This window comes from Toxotes jaculatrix, chromosome 8 (assembly GCF_017976425.1).
Source record: "Toxotes jaculatrix isolate fToxJac2 chromosome 8, fToxJac2.pri, whole genome shotgun sequence".
NCBI lineage: Eukaryota > Metazoa > Chordata > Actinopteri > Toxotidae > Toxotes > Toxotes jaculatrix.
Window position 1 is genome coordinate 18,812,413 of NC_054401.1, and position 18,723 is coordinate 18,831,135.

At 41.9% G+C, this 18,723-nt stretch overlaps 3 protein-coding genes across 4 annotated transcripts; 2 read left to right on the forward strand and 1 right to left on the reverse strand.

Annotated features, from left to right (window-relative positions):
• The first annotated feature begins 848 nt into the window (after window positions 1–848).
• fbxo32 (F-box protein 32) lies at window positions 849–8,444 on the forward strand. Its single transcript, XM_041043981.1, has 9 exons — window positions 849–1,095; window positions 1,697–1,818; window positions 2,176–2,225; window positions 2,355–2,447; window positions 5,012–5,105; window positions 5,781–5,965; window positions 6,065–6,247; window positions 6,815–6,958; window positions 7,099–8,444. Exons 1-9 carry the CDS (start codon window positions 983–985, stop codon window positions 7,186–7,188), a joined length of 1,074 nt encoding a protein of 357 aa, XP_040899915.1. The 5' UTR covers window positions 849–982; the 3' UTR covers window positions 7,189–8,444.
• An 83-nt stretch (window positions 8,445–8,527) lies between these two features.
• On the reverse strand, window positions 8,528–12,798 carry prelid3a (PRELI domain containing 3A). 2 transcript variants are annotated; one of them, XM_041043982.1, is made up of 7 exons: window positions 12,456–12,798; window positions 11,904–12,072; window positions 11,551–11,640; window positions 11,165–11,235; window positions 10,894–10,996; window positions 10,567–10,643; window positions 8,528–10,408 (listed from the first exon to the last, which is right to left on the reverse strand). In XM_041043982.1, the coding sequence occupies exons 1-6, from the start codon at window positions 12,629–12,631 to the stop codon at window positions 10,572–10,574; spliced, it is 681 nt and encodes a 226-aa protein (XP_040899916.1). In that variant the 5' UTR covers window positions 12,632–12,798; the 3' UTR covers window positions 8,528–10,408; window positions 10,567–10,571. The 2 variants fall into 2 exon arrangements, with proteins under 2 accessions (XP_040899916.1, XP_040899917.1); XM_041043983.1 differs by lacking the exons at window positions 8,528–10,408; window positions 10,567–10,643 and adding an exon at window positions 10,699–10,741.
• A 2,300-nt stretch (window positions 12,799–15,098) lies between these two features.
• elovl4a (ELOVL fatty acid elongase 4a) lies at window positions 15,099–18,186 on the forward strand. Its single transcript, XM_041044130.1, has 6 exons — window positions 15,099–15,165; window positions 15,954–16,141; window positions 16,448–16,528; window positions 17,150–17,321; window positions 17,566–17,693; window positions 17,863–18,186. Exons 1-6 carry the CDS (start codon window positions 15,099–15,101, stop codon window positions 18,184–18,186), a joined length of 960 nt encoding a protein of 319 aa, XP_040900064.1.
• The last annotated feature ends 537 nt before the right edge of the window (window positions 18,187–18,723 follow it).

Here is an 18,723-nt window from a genome sequence, read left to right on the forward strand (position 1 = left end):
CACAGCCAGTGTTCAGTTTTCAGATCCTTTACTTAAGCAGAAGTAGCAAGACCACAATATAAATAATATAAAGACAACAAAGAGATGCAAAATAACAACCGAGATTCACAAAATGACTACAAAGAGACGCAAAACAAGTACAACAAGATGGACAATGACCAGAGAGAGACACAAAATGACCACAAACAAATGCAAATCAACTGCAGAGAGATGCAAAACGAGTAAAATTGGAACAAAACTACAAAAAAGACACAAGAGCAGCTCCAAGAGACGTGAAATGAATCCTTTATGTGTTTCTTTGAATCCGTGGGTCTTCTCTTACTGTATGTGGGAGGGATGGAGGGGGGCTGTTACATGTCTGTCCCAGAGGGGCTATTGTCTGATATTCCTTCCATGAACTATAGCTGTTTAATAAATGTAGTGAAGTAAAAAGTACAATATTTCCATCTGGCATGTAGTGGAGTATTCATACCAAGTACCATAAACAGGAAATACTCAAGTACGTTACTCGTACCTCAAAATGAAGTAGAGTACTTGAGTAAATGTTCTTTCCAGCGCTGGTCACAGCACAGAGACAGTTACATAATTACCTCCTAAGCCGTGAAGCATTAAAAAAAATGCTTCACTAAGGGGTTCGTCGTGTCAAAGTCCCTCAGAATGCATTTCCCCGGTGTCCTCTATCTCTGTCTTTTTCCATGACATGAAAAGTTTTCTTGCTTCTGCTCTTCTCCCTGACAGATTTTGCAACGCTCGAGTTGATAAACAAAGCCACGTGTTGCAGGGAAGTTTCCAAAGTGGGCGGCTCTCGCGTGTTTCCGGGTTCCGACTTAGAAGATATAAGAAGAGCTGCGCAATGACAACAACAGTAGAGCAGACACACGACGAGGACAAAGTGATTTCAAGAAGGGACACACATTAACCCAAGCGGGGACTACTTCCTGATATTTTCTAGGTCTGTTTAACTTCGCGACACCGAGTGAGGATGCCATTTCTCGGACAGGACTGGAGGTCACCGGGTCAGAGTTGGGTCAAAACCGAAGAGGGATGGAAAAAGACAACAGCAGACGACAGAAACAACAACGTCTCCGTGGAGAGGTTGGTCATTAAACATGTCCTGACAAACGGCGCCGTCTCCATCACAGCAGTTTTGAAATTGCGCAACAGTTTAATGCGCCATCACTTTTTACTTAGAGAAAGATGGAGGGAGGATGGAGGAAGGGAGATACTTTGATAAAGAAAGTCCAAATAGCATTAGGAACAAAATCAGCGTGACAGACAGACAGACAGAGACAGACAGTAGGCCCCCACCTTCATGTTGTTTCCACCTCACTAACCATCAGTGTCTTTGTTTTTCTGGGGCCACGTTCCTTTTCCAGGCTAATCACTGAGCTATTAATAACCACACAACAAGTGAGTGGATTAACAAACGTCTGTTGAGTCTGTGCTGCTTTCCAAAATAACTGCACACCCTTCTAACATGAAGAGCCTACCTTTAACACGGCCTAAGGTTTCAGTTAAAGCACATGTAGAACAAAGGCAGTTAGAAATATAGTTGATGCCTTTGTTGTGATGCTGGAGTGTGCTGTCTGTACGGGAGAAAACAAGCCAGTGTAAGTGAATAAAGCTGCACTGTGTACAGAGATAAAGTGGTGAAATGTTGCCTTTTAATTAAATATGTATCCTTGTGTTTTTCCAGCTTCTGCAAAGCTGAACAGGAGGAGTGTTTCAACAAGGAGAACTTGCTGCTTTCTCTCAGCTACGACATGGCTGCCAAGAAGAGGAAAAAAGATCTAATGAACAACAACACTAAGGTCCCCTGTGAGTCACACAGTCTGACTTTTTATAGAAATATGCAAAAGATAACTCTTTTTTTATTTTTATGTGTGGGATTATAATTCATGTAATGATATACCAAAGTTAGGGTTCAGACTAGAAACATTAGCAGGAGAGGCTCATGAGGATGTTATGTAACATTCCTGTGGGAAACACTTCCTAATAATACTGTTTATTATTAATTTTCCATCATTTCATGAACTCTGTTTCAATAACTACACTCCGTCTGAAAATGTATCTTATTTGTGATGTGCGTGTGCGTGTGTGTGCGCATTTGTCACAGTGCTTATAAGCTGCTTAATGAGGGCAGGCCACTAATATAAACATTCTGCTTTCTACCAGATTTCCACAGGGAAAAGTGGATTTATGTTCATAAAGGAAGCACCAAGGAGGTAACAAACGAACTCATTTAGTTTCACATCAACTTTTCATATCATCATTGCTAATGTAAACATGCTGAGAAAACTCTATACTCCTGCCACGGATCGCAATCTAATACCCTGATAATTAAATTCTCCCAGCGCCACGGATATTGTACGCTGGGAGAGGCCTTCAACCGCTTAGATTTCTGCAGCGCAATCAAGGATACGAGGAGATTTAATTACGTCGTCAGAGTGAGTCCACATCTCTTTTCTTCTCTTCCAGTTTTTTCTGTCCCTTTTTGTCTGTCTTCCTTTGTGGTTAGTGGCACAGAAGGGGTTAAGGTTAAGAGGGTGTGTAGGCTTCTGCCAGACGCCTATCAGTGTTCTGCAGACAAGAGTCTCTCAATGGTGATAACATTTACCCAGGGAGTGTATGTATGTATTTGTGCTAGAGCAAGACTGTGTCACTGCATGATATTTTGTTGTAATAGCATCACTAAAGCCATTTGGCATCCCTAAATGATGTTAAAACCAAAGACACATTGAAGATCAACTCCTGTTTACAACCCAGTTCAGTTCATTCAGTTTGAGGTGTTAAAATGAAGCACTGTGTTGCACCCTTAAAAATTTCGCTTTGTACATATCATGTTCGCTAGGGATGCCAAATAGCTTGATGAAAAATGTCCACTCAAAGGGAGCTGTGTCATGATCCTTTTTGATAATAATAGTAAATAATGTATTTGCATTATGGGACATCAATAAAAAGCTATTCACCCCTCCACATCTAAGTGTCACAGTGCTAAACTGAACACCAGCTGTCCCACATGTGCTCCCATGTGAGCAGAGGGCTACATGTTGTCGTGTTCTCCTGTACTGGCAGGAGTGAGACTCGGGGGTTGGGGGGGGGGTGACAGCTGTGCGGTGAGGTGCGACCTCCTGACAGGGGTTTATGAAACCAGACCCAGTGGTTGTCAGGTGATTTAGGCCCCAAACACACACACACACACACACACATAGACTCACTTTCCTCTGCCAGACTTAAGCTTCTTCCTTTTGTGTGGTCTCCTACTCTTTCTCACGTTTCTGTTTTTCTATTTAAGTGCCAACTTATTGAATGTTGTGAGATGGACCAAGGAGGAGACAAACCAACTTGCCCCTTTGGCAGGACAGTGAGATTGCAGGGGATCATGTCTTATGACTGTTTTGTTGTTTTTATCTCCAGTCGTAAACCCATAAACACAGGTGTAATATATCAGCATTATAAAATTCCTGAGCTATCAGAAGGTAAAACAATCTGATATAGTTGGCCATTTGTTACACTTTGTCTCTGTTGGAGTTTTGTGTTGACCTTTTAGCGCAGGTTCCAGCTAACGAGTGCAGTGTAGTGTGCTAAGCCCAAAGAACAATATGGCTGTGTAACACTAGCGTCTAGTCTGGACATGGTGTCCTAGGTCACTGCTCTTCACTGGTTGTGTCTGATGGCATTTGCAGGTTCATTTAACTCCGTCTCAGTTACACAGATCAGGTTCTTCCACAAAGTGACAACAAGTAGCCCTCTCTCCTCTCAGAGCAGACAAATGGAGGTTATTTCAAGGAGATGGAAACCTTAAAATGAACTCGTTTTAGGGGGGGCCATCGCATAATAAGAACATACAGCTTCCAATACTGTCGGTGTGTTTGTGGAAAAGTGTGAGCTGCACGCCAAGCTATGAAGTGCAGTTTAGCGAACAGCAGGGGCTAAAAGTAGATACGGAAACGCACATTGTTCTGCCCGGCTGCTCTACAAAGAGAGGAACACTTGATGAGCTGCTAAAAGAAGAAGGGCATGGGATTAGGGTTTAGGAATGGAGCTGGAAAGAATGAAAAAAAGGAGCCAGGAGGGACCAAGGAGCTTAAAACTGATAAAAACTGACAGGGAGGTAGAGGACGTAGGAGAGAAGTAATTTAGTTCAAAGTTGGGTATTATCCTGAAACTCGTTGGCTTTTATTTAGGATTTGGCTGAATGCTTACTTACAGCAGGTGCTATTTGGAGTAATGAACTTGAATTTTTCATGAATCACTTTTATGAGTTTAGAAATATGCAGCGAGAACAGTTTGTGCAGCCTACTTTTGTGCGTCTCTCATAACTTACCTACTTGAACTGCTAAGTATCCCCCTCCGATTTACCAGAAAGTCCCACACAATATGTTGATGTTGGTATGATGACAAAGGTCACATGCTTCGGTGAGAATTGAGCAAGGGTCAACTTGAGTTTCTCCATGAAGTCACGTCATCTGTTACATGCCAGACATGCCACCCTGGAACCCGCTGTTTGTCCGCTAGCCAATGGCAACAACCGCTCAGACATACACATAAACACACAAGCATGCCTGCATGGACACACAAGTGCAAACACACACACACACACACACTTTCTGTCAAATGATTCAGCTAATTCACATGACAGGAGTATCAGGAGTCAAATGATTAAAAGCTTGTTTGTGGAGGCTGATGTTGTTGACGGCCTGGGCTGTTGTCCAACACCTTTCCAGTAGCTTCTTCCCCCTAAAGAGACTCTGATCAAGAGTGATCGGAGCCAAGAATGCTGCTGTTATATGCTCGTTGGATCCAGCTTCAGTTGAGAGTAATGACCAGGTGGAACAGCTCCAAATTTGTTCTAGACAGCATTTATTGTTAGGAGTGCAAGTGCCTTTGTAAGAATGCAGCATAACAAACATTAAGTAATGAGGCAATGGAACAGAGAGTCTCAGGAGCTGACAGGGTGAAATTTATGTTGTGTTTCTTTCTTTCTGTCTCTTTTCTTTCCCGGCTCCAGCTCCTGGAGCTTATCGCCAAGTCCCAGCTCCCCTCGCTCAGCGGAGTGGCGCAGAAAAACTACATGAATATTCTGGAGAGAGTGGTACAGAAAGGTGAGGCCCGTCGCTCTCCTCTCACTCGTTCAAAGTCGCTCGACTAATTTTGCTTCTGAGTTTCTGTCTTTTGTGGGTTTTATTTATTTTTGCCCACACAAATGCAGCTCTTACATATGCATAGCATATACAAATGCTCAATTCACCCTTTAATCCCTTTCATTTTCTTTATTGTTGGTTCAATTTCACAGCGTAGTAACGAACCACAACATAAACATAAATAATATAAATAGAGCAAACATGAAGCCTTCCTGCTTTGTTGTTTGCACCAATAGGTGAGGAAATGAGCCCTGACAACATCTAAAGAAGGCAGAGGAGTGAATTTAGGGCTTTAATGGCACAGTGAAAAACACTGACAGTCACCAGATCCCTCTGCAAGCCATAGTGTAAACTAAATGTTCCCTCTGCTAAACAGAGATTCAGGTTGTTTAGGTGGCGTTATGAAACCTGTTGGCCAAATATTATGAACGTCACAGGAGGAGAGCACAGCCACTCCAAAACATTTAGTTTAACGTTGTGATTTTCGATGATTCACAATAAATAGTTTACGGTTTGGCTGTTTGCCTGGTAGCTACTAATCTCTCTGTAATGCTCAGTGTTTAAAACCTCACTTTTAGCTCATAATTAAAGTAATAAATTGAGCTCAATGAATAGCTTCTGATTTCCTCCCCGCAGTCCTCGATGACCAGCAGAACGTTCGTCCGATCAAAGAGCTGCTGCAGACGCTGTACGTCTCGCTGTGTGGTCTTGTTCAGGACATGGGCAAGTCTGTCCTGGTGGGGAACATCAACATCTGGGTGCACCGCATGGAGAATATCCTGCAGTGGCAGCAGCAGCTGGACAACATCCAGATCAACAGGGTAAGACCACGAGCTAGACTCAAAAGTGCTTTAGAGACTTCTAGAAGGCTTTAAATTTCCATTATGTTCAAGGCTTATTGTGCCTCCTGTTTCCTGCAGCCCACATCTACAGGCATGACTCTGACTGACCTGCCTGCCAGCCTGCAGCTCAACATCATGCAGCGCCTTTCGGACGGCAGGGACCTGGTCAGCTTGGGCCAGGTGTGTCCTGAGCTGGGGGCCCTCACTGAGGACCGGCTGCTGTGGAAGAGACTCTGCCAGTACCACTTCACAGACAGACAGGTATGTAGACATTAATGTGTATGTACAGAATAAGAATGTTGCACTCCCACACACATTTTCATATACTGCAGGTTAGTTGTCATCTTCATTGTCCTTAAACTATGTCATTGCTTCAGCTGACCTACTTGGTACATACCTGAGAAAATGAAAATAAAAGAGCCATCTTGAAATATGTGTTATTAAAATCACTCTACAAGCAGGTCAAGCATCTCTGATAAGCTTGACCTGCTGCTGGAAAATGGGAGGCCGCAGGGTGCGCATGCTGACACTGACACAGTAGCCTTTCACCAAGGCATGCGCTTGATAAGCGAGCGAGTCGGTCTCAAGCTATAAGCTAAAGTAGGTTACGGTGAAGTTTCCTATAGGTCAGAGCGGTTTAAATTTTGTTTGTGTTTTGGGGAAAATCTGTATCCATTAAGGCTACTGAACTCTCCATCTTTCGAGTATGTGTGCAGTGGTGAATGTGGTGTAAGAGAAATTCTCAAGAGAGCTAACATTAAAGTGGATATTTCAAAGTATTTTTCTCTCTGTGGGTCATGTCTTTAAGTCTGTTTTTCTCTTCTTTAGATCCGAAAGCGCCTGATGGTGTCAGATAAAGGTCACCTGGAGTGGAAGAAGATGTACTTTAAGCTGAGCCGCTGCTACCCTCACAGAGAACAATACAGTGACACCCTGCACTTCTGCACACACTGCCACATCCTTTTCTGGAAGGTAGCTGATTTTTTTCTCCCTTTCGTTTTGCACTTGATCAAAGTGGACACAAACCTAAAATATTACTGTTAGTAAAGCTGAAGATGAAACAGAAAAACACCAGCAGTTAATACTGACAGTTGTGTCTCTTCTCTTTGCAGGACACAAACCATCCCTGCACAGCCAACAACCCAGAAAGTTGCACCATGTCCCTCTCCCCTCAAGACTTTATCAACCTTTTTAACTTCTGATTCCCCCCAAATCCACATGAACTGACTGTACATACTGTACATAAAAATGTACAAAGTTGTTTTTGTTTAACAGCACAATCAATTCTTGGGTGTATATTTAGTTGAGGTATGCCTGGAGGAGGCTCGGTGGGGACAATTATGCAGTGGAGTTTCTTTTGGAAGAGTACACAGGCTTCTGGCAGGGTTCACTGTTGAAAGTGAGAGAATGTGACAGAGAGGAAAAGAGATGTAGGAGCAGTCTTCCTTTTAGATGGAGGAGAGGAGAGGAGAAAGGGAGCACCCAGCTGTCAGAGTTTAGTCTTAGCACAATGTGGTTTTCGACACCTCCAAATGAACACACCTCTTGACCTTAGCTGCGTTCGCTCCTTTTTCCCCTATTTGGAGAATTTGGTGAAATTTTAATTTTAGTTTTCAAACCTTGTAATTGTTCTTTTCAACACGGGGAGTGGAAAGATTATTTGATTTGTTTAAAGTCACGATTTGTTCAGGATGGCATTACAAAGCCTGCTCACATGGGGTACGCAATGTGTTTGACATTCAGATGAGGTTTGCAGTAATATTCATTTTGGCACTGGGATGGAGACGAGAACATCTCAAGTTGCTGCAGCACCTAAGAGATAATGAATGTAAGCAAGGGAGTCAGTAATTAATCACTAGTCTGAGTGATGATTCTTTGATATGTAAACACACCACAATATCTTTTCTATTTTGTTTTGTTATTTTTCACTTTTATATGGCTTTGATATGAGTTTTTTTTTTTTATTAATTGTGTGTTCGTTTTCTGCTGTGGCTGCTATAGCAACAGCACCTGAGTGCAGTATTACCAAAGATTGTAATCAAAGTCAATGTTACAATGGTGTGTGCCTTATCGTGAAACTTGAAACCGGTACAGCTTAATTCTTGTTTTCAGATCCTGATGCTGTTTTTTTATCATCACCACCAAATGCCTCATTTACAGAAGAGTGGTATTTAAGATCTGAGGCTCTGATACCACACTTGCCCGTTTGAAACATCATATTTTTCTGTAGCTTACTGCATGATTTATTTTTTTAAACACCCAGCTGATTGTGTTTACGTATTTATTTATTGAGATTGTGGCAAGTGGCTCGACTTGCACTATTGGGTTTGAAGGGAGGCAGTTTGATCCAGACTTTCCTCTGTCACTGCTCAGACAGTGAGGAATGATGTACATGCTATGCAATGCATTTTGTTTATGTTCTATTGAATAAATAAAATTAAAAAAAACTTGCATCTGGCCTTAATTTGATTCTCCTCAACACACACTAAAACTCAAATGGGCCTCCTGTTAGAGGTAAACACTGGCTGCCCTGTGGTTTTCCTGTTGCTAACAGTGAACTTGTGCTCTCTACTGGACAAATGATGAACTGCAAGTAGTAATAAAAAAAAAAAATCTTGTTAAAGGGTGTAACTGGCACTTGGCACCATCAGGAAAAGCTTATAACAAACTATCTGTGATAGATGTTCTCTGCCTCAGAGTTTCCATCAGCGTTCATACCTGAGTGTTTCTTACCGGAGCAGAGAAACAAAACTGCATACGAGATGAAACTCTGAGCTGAGACTCTGAGAAAAAAACTAAACAAAGAAAATTCTTAAAAGGAAAGCACCTCAGCCCACTCGATCAGTGGTTGAGGAAATGCTTAAGGCGCTAACTAACTAAGAGAACAAGCAGATCTCTCCAGTGCCTTTTCACCAAAAGAACTCTGGGACATTAGTCTTAATTAGGCAGGCCTGCTGTATAACACGAGGGTTGTTAGACAACGAGCTCTGTGTGAGCAACAACAAACACAGTGTTCACATCACCGATTTGTTAAATGAAATTTTCTAGTTGTTTTAATTGTTGCAGTCGGACAACAGCTGAAGTTAAATCAAAAATTTAAAAAGCAAATTAAACTTTTGTACATGACACTCTTGACAATGTAAACAATGTAATGCTTCGCTGCTTGTTACACAGTGAATTTAAATAAATAATATTTATACAAATATTATGTAAATATTATTTGTTTTAACAAGAAAAAATGATTTAGCACGTAAGTCATGGTGTGCAATCTCCCACTGCAGCATTGCACATACAGTACTGGCCTGCTCCTCAGGGCCCTACAGGTAGTGTTTACAGAGTAGTTAAACATTTGGAAGCAAGATGTGTATGACTGGCAAAGGCATGACACTGCTGCCAAAGCAATAATACACAGGCATCAATTTAAGGCCATATAAATAGGTATTTCTGCCCACAAAGAGAATCAGTCCATCGTTTTTCTACGCTGATATACAAAGGTATGTACGCCATCTTCATCTTCCTCATTAAGCCAATTACGAATGTGCTGGTTTAAGTCCTTACTACTCATCGGTTTTACTTCAGAAAGGTGCCACTGTATTGATGCCTTGACAACAGAAAAAGAAGGCAATGTTAATGGTACATCCCCATCTTTTTTTAATCATATAAATAATATAATTTCTTGCAATTATAGCTAGCTTCCTGGCTAGCCAGCTACCACACTATTCGTTTTCCTTAATACCCCCACCCACCCTTCCATTTTTTTTAAGCTATTATCATGCGAACATATCGTCTACAGTTTGTGCCTCTTGAAACACATAATAAGCACCAGTGATAACTCTGATTTTGACTCCTAGTATAAGAGTCTCCTGTGTTTCACAGAAGAATTACACCAGGTAAAATAAAGTTAGGAGGTTTGTTGCATATTATTTTGTTCCGTACCTTGTTTTCAAAAAGGTGTGTGTGTGTGTGTGGGGTAGTAATATAATATTCAAATCAGTGAAGTTTGGTGTGCTCATAAAGTTCATGTAATTCTTTACAGAAGGTAAACTTCATAGCAGCACACATTCTTTTTAAACCTTTTGGTCATTCAGCAGGACAAACTTGTATTGGTCTCCACAGTTTTCTAAATTAGAATGGTTGTAAATGGGTTAATGATTACTGAGTCACACTGACCAAAACCCTGCTCTAACACACTTTCCCTCTCATGCTCCCTTCTAACCATTCAGCTTTGGCAACATTTGACTGTCTGTCTGAGCTTCCAGTGCATGTACTCCAGAGGTGGCAGAGAGGGTATGGGGGTGAAAATCCACAAAACCTCCCAGACAGTTCAAGTACCAACTGCAGAGGATCCCGAGAAGCTGAGGACCCCCAGTGGTTTATGAGGTGTAGTCAGGGGAAGTAGTCGTCGCTGTAGAACTGCAACCCCTGTGTATGCGAACAAAAATGAGCGCTGAGCATTATGTGATACATACACTAAAGTAACACTTTTTTTCTTTGTAGTTTCGAGAGAGGTGAAAAGAAGCATGCTTATAACAATATGGTGAGACTGGAGGACAAAGTTGCAAAGGAAAGCAAAGAGTTACCAGAGTTAGTAAATGTCACAGAGAGGTACGTTCTCTCTTTCAGAGTTCTGAATAATCCACTCAATAGCATCCCAACCCTACAGATTCACACAGAGAAACAGAAGAGTCATTCACATAGACAGGTGAACACCACTGGAAATACTCAATTTTGACTCCATGTCCAGTAAAACTGGCCCTGGGAACAGCAGAGAGACAGTGGAGTCCCAGTTAGATGGCATGCAAAGAAATCATCAGCAGTATCTTTATCACCCGAACTAGAATTCAGATGACATGCAAAAGATGAAGTAACTGCATAAATATAAATGTGCTGTTTCTATTTTCTGTTACCTTCCTGGCGTTAGCTGACATTCTCCTGGCCATCATCCCTTCCAGGTAACTGCTTAGACTGACTCCCTTGACTGTGATGATGGCCTCCTGGGTCAGAATGGTACTGACATAAAGAGAGAGAGGTAACATGATCACCACAAAACATGAACAAACAGTATAACTTTTTGTACCTGCAAGAACACAAAGTCCTATCGCTCATTCAAACTCTCTGAACCCAAGAGTGCTTTCAGAAATGAAATGCAAAGTGAATTAAATTGTATAATGTACTTACACCTCAGGGTTGTCTGGGTGTGGTCTGTAAAGAAGCCTCTCATCCACTGATATGAGGTTGGTGAGAGTAATCTGGAAGACATAATAGACTTGGATTATCAGTTATTTACAGGATGCACTATTGACTTGTACGGAGAAATAGCTATTACAATGTACCATAATACTTCCTGTAAATTATATTTTTAAAATTTGAAATATCCACCTCACAGTCAGAACACTTTTGCAGCTGTTTATGAAAACTCTTATTCTGCAAAAATATTCACATTTTAAGACATTAATTAACAATCTTTTTAAATATTGATGGATAACCATTGCTAAATAAACCAGTGTTAAGTCAGTGCTGTGTAACCCAAAGATGGCTGACTTATGAGCTCAATTCAAACTTACATTTGTTGAGCACAACTCCATCTTTTTCTCCTCAGGGTCGACTATGGAGTGTTCCTTCACATATGTCTGCGTATGGTTGGTTCCCAGTATCTGCAAACACAATAATACTTGGTATGTACAGTAAAATCATCCTGTACGTGCATGAAACAACAACAGGACCCACTTCTAGAAGCTGTTGATGGCCTCTAGGGTGCTGATTGTACTCACTATTGCTTATTTTAATGATGAAAAAGTCATCATGTAGAAACCCAAGTTTGTCCTCTCCATGTATAGATGTACCTGTATGCCTGTGAGCACGCATGACTGTGTATTTCTATACATCTAGAGTGTGTGTCTGCGTGTTGATGACTGACCGCTCGTACGATGCCCGGCAGGCCCCACTCTGTGCTGAGGAGTCTGTGGCTGTGCAGACGTCCCTCAGCATCCAGGCTGCGGTCCAGCACGTCCACTCCGACCACGTTGGGGTTCATGGGGTTGGGATACTTCCTCATGGCAGCCTTGATCACTGTCTCCCACGGGTAACTGCACACAAACCAATACAAAATAACATGAATGGGAATAAATGTATAGACATGCAACAAGCTTGTAGAGTACAGGAATATATTTAATGAACAGGGTTATTGAAGTCAGTGCAAAAATACTTCCCTTATGAGCTTCTCCACAACAAAACTGTGTCTGGGCAGGTTGATATGTTTTTATAAGGATATCATACAGGATTTGAGTATCCATACTCAAATCCTGTATGAATACAGGATTTTCTGACCAGATTCGTAAAGTCATAAGCTTCAGAGTTTAATGCTCCAGTTTTTTCAAGGTTGAAGGTCCCATCGACCGAGCCCTGCAGCCACATACCAGTTCATTCTGCTTTATTAATAGTCTAAAGAATAATGACCAGTGTGACCAACCTGAAAACATGCTCCGTGCTCCAAATCTTCATTTTCTTTCTCAAATCGCAGTCGTGACCGTGTCGCTGAAAAACTCTCCGTCGTCTGAAACCAAATTTCACCGGACCATTTTCAAATGAGGAACTAGCTCCAGTGATCGGAGAACAGGGCCTCTGATGATCTAAGCTCACGACCATCAGTGAAGTGAGTCCAAGGAGCGCATCTCCGCTTTTCTCCGCATTTCAGCCTCGCCTGAAGACTGCGCAAATGACTGTGGTCCACCCGTGGCGTAGAAATAAGAGACAGAAATCGTAAAATCTGTAGGTTATAACAAACAGCTCGTACACGTAGAGGACAAGACAGGAGCCGGTGCAACCGCGGAGCCACAGAGAGTCTAGTTAGACGGGGTGAGCCACAGGATTACGGTCAGGAATATCAAAATAAAACCTCCTTGATGACCGGTCATAGTTGCAGCTTTTGTTTTGCCGACATCACCTCGGCTTTTGAAATCTCTGCCGGAGACGTGTAATGTTTTAGAATCATTATACAGTGTGGAGCAATCACAAAAACAATAAAAAGTGGCTTTTTATGTGGGTGACACAAATAGTTTAGGCTACACTTTTGAACAGCTGGGGATCAAAACGACGTTAATGCTGCCCAGTAAACAAACCTCACTTCACTGACATCTCCCTGGTCAGTCATTTAATGATTTTCTATGATCATTACCCAGTGCCACTTTCATAATAAGACCTTACAGCAGTATGATGCAATAGACTATTTTGTGTTGTATCTGTTTTACAGCGCTACTGACTTTTAATTAGTTAAGTCAACAAAGAACTGAAGTTCAACCAGCAGTTATTTTTGTTCAATTAGATGACAATTTGTTTTTACACTTTTATTTTGAAGCCAAAGACATAGCTTTTCCCGTCTTATGCTGGTTATGTCTGGCCCACTTGACAAGCTGATGCAGCCCTGCTGCTGCATCCGCCTCCATTTGTGCGCATGCGCATAGCATCCTTCCAACATCACAAGTGGCACCGGAGGATCGGAGCTGCATCAAGCTACACAGAGACAGCCAGAATCAGACAGGATACACAGAGACGCCGTTGTCAAATAAAATCATCACCAGAAAATGAAGCCAAACTGCTGCAGCAAAATACTTGAAAATCAGTGTAGTCAGGGTTTTATGGTATTTTGTAACCCACGGGAATCACAGTTGAATATCATCAGTTTGGGTCACCTTATAGGCTATATTTATATGGTTATGAAAATAAACACTTTCTATTTTTACTGTATTCCTAAGAAGATAACTGATCGTTTTATTGTGAAAATCTGACCGGAAGTGTACGGCGTATTCGTGCTGGCTTAACGCTGATGCTGTGGGGATCAGAGGAGAAATTCATTGAACCAGACGCGCAGTGGAGTCTAGTGTGGTTCCTTAACGGGAAATTCATGCCATCGCCGTGTACTCAACGGCCCGTTTATTTCGCTCTGGATCCGGAACAATTGATCAGTTCATAGAAAACGCGATTAGTCGATTAAAAGGCGGAATAAGGCACGCTGCATGGCCTTGCATTGAATGTCATAAAAGAGGGATTTCTAAGCACCGACACGGTAAGGTAATAAGCATCCTCATTCGCACGGAGTAGAAGCCGAGACCAATGTAGATATTATGGTCTATGTATGTTTGCTGTGTGCAGTCTGGATTTCGACTCCATATTTATGATTTATAGACTGTAATCCTATTGTTTATACAGATCTAAGATGGAAACAGCTGAGTGGTTTAGAAAAATCATATTGGTAATAGGACAGCATGCAGCCTATTTGAAGGCCGGCCTGCATGCCGCAGAATGCAAATTCGCCATTTAAATGACTGAAATCTTATACTGTGAATATACCACCCTAATCCCCTAAGAATTATGTAATATGATGCTAAATATGTATTTAATATATTATGAATGGTTTATTCTCTGAGCAGGTTATATGGAGAGCTCGTGCAGGACTATGGCAGATGCTGCAGCAGCGCTTCATCCGCTTCAGGCTGGCGAGAGACAGGGAGAGATGGGGTGGTGGGGGGTGGAGCGTCATCTTTTTGGGATCATTAAATCATACCGTGTGTCTGACCGAGCTGAGACTTATCAGATGTAGACTTATCAGTCCATGCGTCAGCCTGTCTCTGTATAGGAGATGACCCATTTCAATGTAAAAGTGGGGCACGAGGCAAAGGGCCACCAGGTTGGCTGGTGGTCGTGTTGAAGCCAAAAATCTGCTGACACATGCGCTCTGCCGGCCGGTGCTCCCAGCCTTTGTGCGCAATGATACCTATAGCCCCATCTATCGGGGTCTCATGGGGCCACAGACTCCTGTAGACCTGTAACCAACCCTCTGTTAGCCTGGGTCTGTTTCTTTTAAAGATTTATAATTTTTAAAGATGAATTGTTTTGTAATAGTGTATCAAATGGAATTATTATAATTACTGTATTAAAGTTTAAAGAGAAAAGCACAGTTAGGGGGTGACATTAGTAATTAGTGATCTCTTGCAGGATGACACCGCTCTGACTCAGTGGAATCAGTTTTATCTCTCAAATTCTGGTCAAAAGATGAGATTTTAAAAGCCTCAGATTTCACATCTGTCTTTTTCATTTCAGGTCCTCAGCCACAACCATGGAGATTGTCACACATTTAATCAATGACACCATAGAATTCTACAAATGGACCCTAACTATAGCAGGTAACAATTGTATTGTTTTTGTTATGTCGGAGAGTCAGTGTAAGAGATATTTTTATTTATATATATTTATATATATTATATATTTTATTTATATATTGTTGTCCAGGTTACTAAACACACATTTTACACACATTTGTGTGTGTCTGTGTGTGTGTGTATATGTCATATATACATCTACGGGTGTGTTATACCTGTTATGAGTCAGTATAGAATGAGTAAAAGGAGGGTGCCTCAATAGGAATTTCTGAAGGGATGAGTCAAAGTTGCACCATATAGTTGAAGAATGAATGTGTGTGTGTCTGTGTTTGTGTACCATGAAATGTATTGTAATATATTGATTTTTAATGTATCTTAGTTGTTTTGAGGCTTAGAATTATTTTTTTGTCCTGTCTTGTTCCTTTATTTATACCACCACTTTAATCTGTAGATGAAATCTGTAAAGGATCACAGCTTTCATTCAGATTCACTTTCTAAGTTGATTTAATGAAGAATATTGAAGGGAAGATTATACTATACAATAAACTAGTATATAGAAAACTATAATTGTCAGTCAGATTGAACTTGCACATATTCTCAAAGTACAACATGCACCATTAAGCAAGGGTGTCTACATCAAACTGACCTCCAGACAGGTCACCTTGAGACTAAATCCATCATCTGCATTGCTACTTAGCACCCATTTGACCTGCCCTCTGCTTAAAATAAACTGGTATTGAACCCACGCTGTGGCAATGTAATGTGAACATTAAGAATAGTTATGTAACGCTATGAGAACATTTGTTCCACAGACAAGCGAGTGGAGAAATGGCCTCTGATGGACAACCCCCTGCCCACACTGGCCATCAGCACCTCCTACCTGCTCTTCCTCTGGCTGGGGCCCAAATACATGAAGAACAGAGAGCCCTTCCAGCTCCGCAAAACCCTCATTGTCTACAACTTCAGCATGGTGTTCCTCAACTTCTTCATCTTTAAAGAGGTTGGTTGTTGTTACAAGCTGAATAAGCTCAGTGCTCTGCTGTTTACCTGCACATGTGAAAAAGCAAAACTGTAGTGAGTTCATAGTAGTGTTATGGATCTCTGAAAGTCTTTTTATCCCAACCATAACTATCCATCCAGATGAATACACCACAGTGGCGGTTTTGTCCCCTGGGATTAGACTAACCTTATTACAGTGTATTCAGCCTTCTGCCTGCACTCCATCTCTCTGCCTCCTCTCACTGTGTGTCCCTGCCTTTGTTCATTTATATCAGTGTTTCAATAGAGACATTCTCTTGTTCTTCAGCTGTTCATGGCGACGCGGGCCGCAGGCTACAGCTACATTTGTCAACCGGTGGACTATTCGGACGACCCCAACGAAGTCAGGGTGAGTGCACTAAGGCACGTGCACAGACACTCACACTTGTATTTAATGGAAAAGTGCATTTACTGTAATGGACTGAACATCAGCTGTCCTATTATGCAGTTTAGTTTCTTACAGTTCACATCTGTGCAGTAATGACTTAATAGAAACCAAACACCACTCTTAACATGTTTCACACGTTAGTGAAGTAAGACGGTGATCTTACTTCACTGTAGGGCCCTACTGTACCCAAATGATTAAGAGAATCCTTGTCAGTGTGCCAGGGGAGCTTTACTCTCAGTGGTTTTAGAAACATGATCAGCTTCCACTCATTTGGTCCCTGTTGCAAGCTGGAAAAGGGATCGTGGAAAGTGTTCGGTTTCATCTTCCTTCCTGTTGCTCCATGACGTCGTTACACACCTGACACAGAAAGCAGAGTCGTTTGGTTTCAGGTGACCCTGAGGTTGAGATGTTGCAGAGTAGACTGAATAAAGGAAGTGGAATTATGTGTGGAATTCAGTTAAATCAGTACAATTTTATATTTGACTGTATAAGAAATCAGAATGAACTACTTCACCCTTTTCTCTCTCTGTTTCCTCCGTTTGTTTCTGTTTCTTCATATCTCTCCTGTCTTGTCTGAGACAGGTGGCAGGAGCTCTGTGGTGGTATTTCATCTCCAAAGGCATTGAGTACCTGGACACAGTGTTTTTCATCCTGAGGAAAAAATTCAACCAGGTTACCTTCCTGCATGTTTACCACCACTGCACCATGTTCACACTCTGGTGGATCGGGATTAAATGGGTGGCAGGAGGACAGTGTGAGTAGCTAAGACTACACTAAATGTCAAGATTATGCCTTGTGTCTATTCCTGTCTGTACAATTATATATTTTAAAATATTGAAATCAAATTTTTTGTGCTATTTAGCCAATTAACATCTAACTGCCTACATGTACTGTAATTGACAGTTTTTCAAAGTGTTCCAAACCTATTTGAGATTTGTGTGTAGCCCTACAACCGGGGCAAAAATAATATTATTGGTTTTCTTTTCTTCTGTTTGCAGCATTCTTTGGTGCACACATGAACGCAATGATCCATGTCTTGATGTATCTGTATTATGGCCTGGCCTCCTGTGGACCTAGGATCCAAAAGTACCTGTGGTGGAAGAAGTATTTGACCATCATCCAGATGGTAAGACTTCAGTTCCCTCTGTGTCTGATTATCCATGAGGTGTATTCATTTAACACATCTTGGAAGGTTAATGTTACTGAATATCTCACTGAAATAATGAATGTGTGACGAGCTGTGAAACCATTATGCAGAGCAGAAATCTGATTTTGTTTCACTCTTTGTGTCTCAGATTCAGTTCCACGTCACCATCGGCCACACGGCCCTGTCCCTCTACGCCAACTGCGACTTCCCCCACTGGATGCACTACTCCCTCATCTGCTACGCCATCACCTTCATTATCCTCTTTGGCAACTTCTACTACCAGACCTACCGCCGCCAGCTGCCCAGACGCGACACCTCCTCTTCTTCCAAAGCAGGCAAGGCCTTGTCCAACGGGACCCTCAATGGGCTCAGCAAGGCTGCCAATGGAGCAGTGGTCATGGGGAGCAAAGAGGAAAAGCCCCAGGAGAACTCTGGGAGGAGAAAGAGGAAAGGAAGAGCTAAAAGAGATTAGAGGAAGAGGAGTGAGAGAGGTTGAGGTGAGGTAGGGCCTTGCTTTGGGTTCTCGGTTGCTAGTGCTAAAACATGAAAGACTTAATTTAAGGAAGACATAGATGGATGGATGTGTTGAGGTGTGATGTGTTTATTTAAGCCATGATCTGAGTGTTGTAGATAAAATCTGAGACAGGCCTGAGATGAGGGAGGATCATTGTGGTAGTAAGAGGCGTCAAAGGTCGTGCCTAAGCTGACCGTTATCACCAATAACCCAAAATACAGTAGTGTCTGGTGTCGGGACAGAACGTAGTATTCCTTCTCTTTATTGTGGTGCCAAGTACTGTAGATCTGGCTCAAAAAGAGTGACTTCAGCTACTAAAAACTGAGCCTGGAAAGGAAACATCAAACACAGAGTTCACCAGGCACATTTGGCATGCTGGGAACGCTACGTTAAATACACCTGAGCTGCTTAAAAAAGATTATTTACCATCATTGTTAGCAATCACTGCTGTACTGAGAGAGGAATACACATCATAACACACGCACAAACATGGCA